Below are 10,162 nucleotides of genomic sequence, written 5' to 3'. Positions count from 1 at the left end.
AAGAGGAACAGCCAGGAGGGTGCCCCCCGGGACAGGGGCTGGGGGCAGCCCTGCTGTGACCTTGCAGCTGTCCCGACGGCCTGAGATATATGGGTGTGTGTCCGAGTGCCTCTCTGGGGCTCCCTTAGGGCCACCCACCTTCTGCCCAGTGCTCAGGACCCCCCCAGGCGGAGCTGCTGGGGGGGCTCCAGCTGCCACTTGGGACCCCGGGAAGCCCTGGAGCCCTCCCTGGTGCCCGCCTGGGCCGGGGGAGCGGGGCTGGTGCCGAGGCATGTGCGTGTGGAGGCAAGGACGTGTGCGGGCGTGCCAGGGTTTGTGTGTGCAGGGGGAGGCACGCGTCGGGCCGTGCTCAGTGTCAGCGCTCAGAGGCTCGTGCGTGCTGGTGGGTTTTGTAAGCATGTGCTGCGGGGAGGCTGAAGAGGTGGTGCGGGAGCTGAGTGCGTGCTGTGTGCGGGGGGGTGTTGCAGGGTGCGGTTGTTCACACACGGGTGTGCTGGAGTGTGCAAGCGTGTTACAGCCGGTGTGGGGGTGTATGTCTATAAGTATGCGAGTGTGCGGGAGCGGGTGCGCGCACAAGCTGCGTGCGCGTGTCCAGGGGCGCGCCGAGCCGGGGCGGGGCCGCCGCCAGCATCGAGCCCCGTCCGAGCGGCACCGAGCCCCGTCCGAGCGGCACCGAGCCCCGTCCGAGCGGCACCGGGCCCCGTCCGAGCGGCACCGAGCCCCGTCCGAGCGGCACCGAGCCCCGTCCGAGCGGCACCGGGCCCCGTCCGAGCGGCACCGGGCCCCGTCCGAGCGGCACCGAGCCGCGTCCGAGCGGCACCGGGCCCCGTCCGAGCGGCACCGGGCCCCGTCCGAGCGGCACCGAGCTCCGTCCGAGCGGCACCGAGCTCCGTCCGAGAGGCACCGAGCTCCGTCCGAGCGGCACCGAGCTCCGTCCGGGCGGCACCGCGCACTGCAGCGAGACCAGCAGCGGTGCCGGCGGCGGGCAGCTGCCCTCGGCGGGACGAGGGACGGCGCGGGCCGGGCCAGGTAGGGTGCGGCTGGGTCGGGCCGGTGCCCCGCGGCGGGCAGGCGGCGGGGAGCGGGGCGGGTGGCGGGGGCTGCCCGGTGGCGGGCACAGGCGAGGGGGGTGCCTGGCGTGGAGCGGAGGGCCGCGGGGGCTCCCAGGCCGGCTCCCCGAGCTGGCCAAGCAATGGGGCTCTGCCCGGCGCCCCGCAGAGCGGACGAGGCGCCTGGCGGCAGCTCCGCCGCGCAGATGGGAAGTGCGGGCGCTCTGCGGCAGCAGCGTGCGCCCGGGGCAGCCGGCTCCCAAGCCCGCTGAAACAGGGAGCTCAAACTTCCCGCTCGCTGACTCCCCTCTGCTCTCCCTGCGCCGGTCTGGCCAGACCAGCAGGCTCTGTGTCGTGTGTCCCGTGTCCCGTTCCCTCGTTCCACACACCTCCCCCCCAGCGCTGCTGTCTCTGTCCCCTTACCCTGCCTGCTCCTGCCCTTCCCTTGACAGAGCTGGCTACACTGGCTTGCAGGCATCCCTGCCATGACCTGCTGCCTGCCCCCACCAAGGCTCTGTGTTGCTCCTTTCGTTACCTGCACCAGGTGGGTACTGGGAACCATTCTCCCTGCCAATCCTTTACCAAACCGTTGTTAGAAAAATCAGGTCTCCTGAGTCCCAACTTTGCCACTGATTGAGTTCTCATCCCTGGCAATACTACCTCCTCTGTCATATCGCCTTTGCCCCTGCTAACCCTGAGTAGCAGATGTGGGAGAGGAACGTTGTTATCCATGCTCTCCATTTTCTCTCTGCTCAGAGCAGCCATCCCTCTCACTGCTAGTCAAGGCTATTCAGAACCAAGTGAAACTCAGGAGCGTTGTCACAAACCCATTCACAAAATGATAGGGTGTGAAAAGGTTGCAAGAATGCTTCCAAGGGACAACAGAGCCATGAGGGTGAGTGGCAGCTTCCTGAGAAGATGCTAAATAGGGACTTGGAGACATCTCACTCTGCCAGAGTGCTCTGAGTGACTCTGTGAGAGTCTCACAGCATCTCAGTGTATCAGCATAGTGTCACAGTTCGTATATGTCCCTTATGAGACCCTACTTTCACACTGTGCCTATTCTATTGCTGTCCTGTCTGCAGGCAGAACTGTGCATGGAGAGGTGGATCAGAGCTAACCCAGCAGAGATAAAGACTTGTTCTTCTGCTGCATCATTGAGTTCCCTGATACTTGCTGTGTCCCAACTCCCATCTGTCCAGGGGACTGAAGCACTACTTTGACTCCATGTAGATGGGTCATGAGCCGCGGCTGACCAGGTAGAACCTCAAAGCTGTGGCAAGAGTACAATTACCAACCTGCCATCACATCCTTCCTGGCACTCTGTTCCTGGCCACTGGCTGTCCCTGAAAAGAATTCACCAAGCTCCCTGAATTCCCGTTCCTACAGGCTCAAGAAATAAGCTTGGACCTGAGTGGTAAATGACAACAGTGGTGGCTCCCTGACAGCCAGAAACAGTTTTTCCAAGTAAAGCATGAGCTGCTCATGTGCACATCAAGGGATGCCAAATTTGGACTGCAATCAGGCTACGTGATGTGCCAGTACTACAAAGTGATTTCATGGCAGGTCGCACCAGCAAGGGGGATGTTTGCAGTGTTGTCTTCCTTGATTTGCAGTGGGGGTCCAAGGGTATTCCCTGTCTTTTTGTTCTCTTTAGAGCAACCTTTGAGGAGGGCTGACTAGCGGCTCATCTGCCTTGCGAGAGAGAGCAATGAAAGAACGCTTGGCAAAGAGGAAGGCGGGGAGGGGGGGGGAGATGCAGAGTGAAGCAGCCAGAGACTCTACCAGGTAACACAGGCATTGTCTGGGTGTATGATAAGATGAAGCTGACTTCTGGCTGAGCTGTCAGCTCGTCTCCAGTTTTGCTAATACCTTTCTAGCCCTATGGAAGAAGAATTTCAGTGTCACAGCCTTGCATGGGGTATAATCCTGAGCATAGCCTAAGTCAGTGCAATCAAGTACAGGTAAGAATAAAACATCTGTGGCAGCCTGTGTTGCTCTACTCTGCATAGAGGGAAGCTTCCTGGTCCCAGAGGAGTTAGGCAGCATGAGAAGAGACCAACATGCTCAACCAGACTCTCACACCAGACCCTCTGGCAGGCTCCCATCTGTCTATCTCTCCCACTCCTGCCAGCCCCTGTGTAAGCTTCCCCACTTCCCACACATCCATACTGCATGGGGTACTCCTTTCTTCAGGTGGCTGCAGGGGGACTTTTGCCTGTACTGAGAGCTGACACTGCCGTTTGAATTGGCTTTGTTCAGGCATCATGGCAGAGCTAGCAAAAATAAGTAGCATGCACTTCAGTTCTGGACATCCCAGCTTTCCAGAGCACAGCTTATCCCTCTGCCACACAAGCAATGTTCATCGAGCTCAAGGTTACTATAAAACAGAAGAGTCTAAGCCAGACGTAAAATTTCTGTGCTGCACCTTCCACAAGGTGAATATTCAGAGCATCTGAAGCCATTCCTGTGAAATCCCCTCTGCTTCGGGATCAGTATGTGCTATGGGAGCAGTCCCCATGTTCACAAATGACATGCAGTGACCTTTGGGGGGTCCGAGAGAGCAGAGTCCAGCTGCCAGGTAGCAGCATGAGCTTCCTGCTGCTCGGACAGAGGAGAGGCTGCCATGCCAAGTGGGGTATTTGACTTGTACCAACTGCTGGGCAGTGCACAACAGGCCAACCAAAAGACCACATCCCGCTTCCTAAACTTTGTGAGGCTTTGGCACTTGCCTCTGGGGATACTTGCAACTGTACAGGAATGGTTTCATTGCAGCTGTGGTAGTGCTGAACAGGGCTCAGCATGATTTCAGGCAGCTTGCTGGCATGCCCAAATCTGCACTGATACCAGGAATACTTGCAGCCAGGGACCCATGCTCACATGCTCCTTGCAGTGCTTCTGCTTCAGGCACTCGCACTGCCAGTGCTCCCCAGGGAGCACCTGCTAATTCTCCAGCCTGAAAGAGAATGCACAAGCTAGAGGCTGGTTTCTTGCACAGACTCTGAGATCTCCATACTCGTGGTGAGCCAGACATGGGCCGCACAGTCTGATAACCACAGCACACCCCTACAAGCACTGCGGGGGCGGGGGGGGGAAGAACCCGAACCCTGTTTTTATTCAAGGGAAGTTGTGCCTGTATCTGTATGTGATATTGCCCCAGCTCCAGAACTCAAAAACATGCAGACAGACTTCTATGCCTGTGACAGAGAAACTAGTGTTTCCATGTGTAACCTCACCTTCTGCTTCAGTCCAAATGCTTATTTTGGGGGCAGTGGAGTGATACAAAAATCCAAGTCCTGGGGAGAGCTGCCCTGTGAGCTCCTCAGAGAGCAAACACCTTGGCTTGTCCAGCTGGTTGGTTTGGGGCTGAAGCCCCCTTGCTGGGAAGGAATGTCACACCCCTCATGCCATCAGCTGGACCAGCTTGGAGGCAGGGATCCTGGCTCCATTCTTCCACAAAGGAGGAAGCTGGAGACAGATGCCATCTTCTCCTCTCCCCCAGAATCATCATTCCAAGGCAGCATCTGAACATGGGCTGTGGATTCATTCCATGGCCAGAACAGGGGAGCAGGGCACCCCTTACTCCCTACCTAACCCCACCTGTCCTCCAGACCATCAGCATCCAGAGGAACCTGATGAAAAGCATGTGGATCATGAAGCTGAAAGCGGGGCTCTGTGTCACCAGTGAGCCAACAGGCCCATCAGCCAAACTAACAGGCAGTGTTTCTCCAGTCTCTCACGTCTTTCTCTGTGTTGCCCCAGGCTCCAACGTCTCACCACAACACAGAATGATGGAGCATGAGGACTTCGTGAGCTTGGCTGGGTACTGGAACTCCTCTGATAGTTATCAGTTCAGCCCTGCCAATGTCATTGTGCCTGTGGTCTTCTCCCTCATCTTCCTCCTGGGCACAGTGGGCAACAGCCTGGTGCTGGCAGTGCTGCTGCGCAATGGGCAAATGGGCCAGAATACTACCAATCTCTTCATCCTCAACCTCAGCCTGGCTGACTTCTTCTTCATTGTCTTCTGCGTGCCTTTCCAGGCCACCATCTACTCCCTTGAGGGCTGGGTCTTCGGCTCCTTCATCTGCAAGGCTGTCCACTTCTTCATCTACCTCACCATGTATGCTAGCAGCTTTACTCTGGCTGCCGTCTCTGTGGACAGGTAACAGTCTAAAGATGCCCGTGGGCTGGGGAAGGAGGGCAGTCTGAGAAGCTGGGCTGAGTGAGGGCATGGGAAGATCACGGCCATTAGGCTATAGTTCAAACGCCAGTGGTATCAATCCATGCCAAAGGCAGTTTGGGGACCAGTTGTTTCTCCCTTGCCCGGACAGCCCCCAAGCAGCACTTGCAGATCTCTTGAGTGCAAAGCTGGTGCTGCTTCTGTCTGCAGGAAAGGCCTGCCTTGTGGTTAGAGCACTTGAGACCCAAGCTCAGCTCCCCGCTGTGCCACAGACTCCCACTGAGAGTCACCTAGCTCTCTATTAGAGATGCCATTCAGAAGGTAATAGCTGTCCCCAAGCCACCACTTCAGAAAAGGGGCACGTGCAGGCAGAAAAGCAAACAGAGGGCACTGCCAGAGAAGCCACATAAATAACCGACAGATCCGAGTCCTGCAGTAAACACATCTCTCATTCCCCAGGGCTGCCAGCCCAGCACAAAGTCTGTCATCTAGCAATTCCTGTTCCCCCACCACCTCTAGCCCTCCTGCACCCTTCACGGAAAGGCACCTGCATTGTGAGCCAAGTCCCTTCTTGGGAGGTCACCCAGGACACTCTGGCCCTGATCAGTGCCACCTGCATTGTTCCCAAGGGCTCTGTAAGATAACCGTGTCAGCTGCCCCACTTCTGACTGAGCCCACACTAAAAGTCCAGGATCAGAAAGAGGTCCCCACTGGGGTAAGCTCCAGCCTTGACGGCCACAGGGAACACATCCTGGCCTGTCTTGCTCCTTGTGCTTTCTTCCAAGGTACCAAGACAAGACAGGGCCAAACAGCCCTCTGCAATGAGGAGGTTCACAGCACTGCAGGCAGAAAGAAACTTCAGTACCAGGAAATATCTGGGATGGGTTAAATCCCAGCAAAAAATGTGGCTGGGCTACTCTTCCAGCCCCCTTCCACTTTGTCCTTCTCCCAGGCACCACCTGCAGAAACGGGCACCTGGACTCAGTGATCTGACACTTCAGCAATTCACCCACTCAGAGATGCCAGCATTCCCTGGTTGGGGAGAAGGGTGTTACATGGAATCCCTGAAAAACATATCCCAATCCTCTGGTATTCCAGTGGTTACACAGTCTGGCTGCTGTCATGAGGAAGACCCGAGATTTCTCACCATCTAAGCCTCTTGCTTCCCTGCAGCTACATCACATGAGTGCAGTCTGCCTCTCCAGCCAGCTCAGAACCAGGGACAGTATTTCAGAAAAAAAGGACATTTTGGCAAGGTGCTAGTGCCTATGTTCTCTCCCTTTGTGGTGGCACTTGTGTGTTGTAGTGCAGTGCTCCCAAGAGGTGGCTGCATTTCAGCATGACATGAAGTGGCTGGCAGCTTTCAGGATGACAGGACCAGCAAGCAACAAGGGGTTTGTCACACATGTGACACTTCACACCAACTGCCTGTCTTATCCACCTGCTCTGCTGGTCTTACAGTACATCAAATGACATCATTCTGTGGACACTGGCAGGCTGAGGCTGCAGCAGTTGCATTCCTGTCTGTGCTGACAGCTCCTCTCCATCCCCTACCCACAAGCACCAAGCCACCTTCTCTCCTTGCTGACATCTACGTCTTTGCCCTGTGGTGTTGCCTGGAGGTTGGGGAGCAAAGCCGGTCATCACACTGTATCTGGTGACTGTTGCTAGAGGGAGCAGACAGACCATCACTGCCTGCTTTGGGCTGGCCTGAGAAAGCAGACAGTACCAAAAGGCAAGGGCCCACCTGGTCCTTTTGGTACCAAGGTGGAGGCAGCTATAGCTCCAGTGAGCAAATCTCTCCCCTGCTAGGCTGATATGGAAGCTGGAGAAGGCTGGAAACATGCCCTCAGTGGGCAGGAGCCTGCATGGTAGCCGTCACCAGTGAAACTTCCCCAGGTCTTGAACTCTCAGTTCAGACCTCTTTCAGCTGGATAAATTCTGCCAAGCAGTGGATATCTGCATGGTCTCCACAGCACCATCTCTCTGGCCCTAGCTCAGGGACATAACCCATCCCACCATGTATGGAGGGGTGAGCCAGCCTAAGCCTGTGGGAAGAGAAGCATGCTCGCTAGAAAGAGAAAGGCTGCTTTACCCAGGACTTTATCTCAAAGAGGGTGTGAGGCAACATGTAGGGCCACAGCTCAGGGACCTTCAGGAGAATGAAGGAAACTCTCTTGTCCCTGGAGTTTATCAGGCAGAGCTTGGCTGAAATCTCAGCGCTGGTTGCTTTGCTCTCCCCTGCAGGTACCTGGCCATCCGCTATCCACTGCGCTCCCGGGAGCTGCGGACCCCCCACAATGCAGTAGCTGCCATGGTGGTGATCTGGGGCCTCTCCGTAGTCTTTGCTGGGCCCTACCTAAGCTACTATGACCTGATTGAGTGGGATTCCAGCTACATCTGCATGCCTGGCTGGGAGGAGTGGGGCCGCAAGGTCATGGACACCAGCACATTTGCCTTCGGCTATGTCATCCCAGTGCTGGTCATGAGCTTTTCCTACATCAGGACCATCAAGTACCTGTGGACAGCAGTGGACCCCCTGGAGGACATATCAGAGTCCAAGAAGGCCAGGCGGAAAGTAACCAAGATGATCATCATTGTAACCATCCTTTTCTGCCTCTGCTGGCTGCCCTACCATGTAGTCATCCTCCGATACCTCTACGGAGACTTCCCCTTCAACCAGACCACCTATGCCTTCCGCCTGTTTTCCCACTGCATGGCCTATGCCAACTCCTGCCTCAACCCCATCGTATATGCCCTGGTCTCCAAGCACTTCCGCAAGGGCTTCAAAAAAGTTTTCAGCTGTCTCTTGAGCAAAAAGCACCGCAACAAAGTGCACGCTGCCCACATTGTGCCTGGACTTGAGGCAGGCTCCGCTGAAGTGTCCCAGATGCACGAGGAGAAGAACATGTGCGAGCTGAACCCAGCCTCCATGGCAGTTCCCTCCAGTTCCTCCAAGCCCCTTCATATTTCTTAGTGGCCAGGCTCCACAACAGCTGCCAGCTAATCTGTGCCACCAGCTTCAGGTCACCCTTTCCCACTGTGTGAGAGAGGATTCTGGAAAGGCAAGCCAGAAACTGCTATACTCTGCTTCTGGCCTTGTCATTACTTTCCATTCCACACACCAACTGTTCTTCTGAGCCATCTCTCCACAACACGCTGCATGAAAGGGTAGGAATGGACCCAGACTTGCCTCTGATCCTCAAACCACCTGGACTCCAAGGACTAAAGCTGCAGCTCATCTGTTAGCTCTCATCCTTTGAACTCCTCTGCTCTGTGGCCCCACTGCTCTGGACATGTTGATTAGTTGCCAAAGAGTTCCTTCTGCCTCGCGATGCCTCATCTGCCCAGACTGGCTCCCACAGCAGATTTGGCAAGGGAGACGGGCAGCAAGGGCAGGGCCAGGCAAGCAAAGGTGGTGTGGAAAGTGACTGGCACAGCCCGCGGATAATTGCAGTGATGGCTTTGGAGCTGGCTGCACGGCTCTCCCAGTGACTGTGTCCTCCTCTGGGACGTGAGGCAGGCTGTGGGCTCTCTGCATGTGTGGGATGTTGCTCCTGTACATACTAGAGAAATATCTTTCTAACCCAGAGCAAATAAATGCACTTCCCTCATCCGGGCAGTAGTGGGACCTGCAGTGGTAATCTGGGGTGGGAACGGGCTAACACATACATCAACAGTGCCTTTTTCTTAACTGGTGTAAATCATGCAATCATAGAATGGTTTTGGCTGGAAGGGACCTTACCGATCATCTAGCCCAACCCCCCCTGCCATGGGCAGGGACACCTTCCACTAAACCAGGGTGATCGAAGCCCCGTCCATCCTGGCCTTGAACACTGCCAGGGATGAGGCATCCACAGCTTCTCTGGGCAACCTGTTCCAGTGCCTCACCACCCTCATAGTAAAGACTTTCTTCCTTATATCTCGTCTAAATCTACTCTCTTTCTGCTTGAAGCCATTACCCCTTGTCCTATCACTATCTCAGTGCACCATGAAAATCAGCACTGAGAAAAGTCTGCACAGCCAAACCCTGCCTTGGTGTCCCCGCGTCTTTCACCACAGCCATGTTTACTGACTCAGTCACCAGTCCCTGTGCAGGTCAGTGCACAGCTGATATTTTTCTCCCAAGATAAATGACCTACACACTCCACAGTTAGGAGTCTACTGTCAGTGCACAAAAGCAGATTTAGCTGACCATCACTCTTCAGAGACCCCACAGGCAGGCAAGGAGCTAGTGGGCAGAGGCAGGGTTAAGCAGTTAGTTCAGTTATGGTTCCTCCTACCTGCATGGCACAGTCTTTGCACAGGGAATCAAGGAGACTCACTCTCCATAGTGGAGGAGATGCTCTTGAGGGCATGCTGAACCTTATCTCAGGATCTAAGTATGCACTTGACCCCCTGGATCTTGAGGAAGGAAAACTCTCATCTCCCTTACCAGGGCTGATTAGATGCAAGCAGGTGCCTTTCTACGATTGCTAAATTGCTGGAGATCGTAGAATCATAGTATCACAGAATATCTCAAGTTGGAAGGGACCCATAAGGATCATCAAGTCCAACTCCCTGCTCCTCGTAGGACTAACTAAAAGTAAGCCATATGACTAAGAGTGTCACACTCTGAACTCTGACAGGCTTGGTGCTGTGACCACGTCCCTGGTGATCGTGTTCCAGGGACCAGCTTGTTTGTGTTTTCCCCTGTTAGCTGTCTTGCTAACAGGAACCATACAAGCAATTATGCCCAAAAGCAAAGATTTTCATCAGGGGTGAAAATCCACAGGTGTTCTGTAGGTATCACCTATAGCTCCTGTTACAAAGGCTCAGTGCTGGCCTGACAGGTGGCTTTGTACCTACTGAGTGGCTGCCATTCCTCTGTTCTTGCTGTACTTGCTCTCCCTGGAGAAAACCAGCTGCTTCAGCTCCTCTGTGCTCAGTAAGG

The 10,162-nt window shown here is 55.4% G+C and overlaps 1 protein-coding gene across 1 annotated transcript; it reads left to right on the top strand.

Moving 5' to 3' along the window:
• The first annotated feature begins 871 nt into the window (after positions 1–871).
• Positions 872–8,528, top strand: LOC104333658 (galanin receptor 2b). The gene is made up of 3 exons (XM_075436301.1): positions 872–1,029; positions 4,812–5,211; positions 7,477–8,528. Exons 2-3 carry the CDS (start codon positions 4,838–4,840, stop codon positions 8,204–8,206), a joined length of 1,104 nt encoding a protein of 367 aa, XP_075292416.1. The 5' UTR covers positions 872–1,029; positions 4,812–4,837; the 3' UTR covers positions 8,207–8,528.
• Positions 8,529–10,162: the final 1,634 nt, after the last annotated feature.

Source organism: Opisthocomus hoazin, chromosome 15 (genome assembly GCF_030867145.1).
Source record: "Opisthocomus hoazin isolate bOpiHoa1 chromosome 15, bOpiHoa1.hap1, whole genome shotgun sequence".
Lineage (NCBI taxonomy): Eukaryota > Metazoa > Chordata > Aves > Opisthocomiformes > Opisthocomidae > Opisthocomus > Opisthocomus hoazin.
Note: the sequence above shows the minus strand (reverse complement) of the source record. Positions and strands in the feature narration are given on the sequence as shown.

What these genes read in the sequence shown, in the direction of transcription:
- LOC104333658 (XM_075436301.1), top strand. Translation starts at nt 4,838, where the DNA reads ATGATGGAGCATGAGGACTTCGTGAGCTTGGCTGGGTACTGGAACTCC. An exon ending in GCTGCCGTCTCTGTGGACAG is followed by an intron (nt 5,212 to 7,476) that starts GTAACAGTCTAA and finishes TCTCCCCTGCAG; the next exon opens with GTACCTGGCCATCCGCTATC.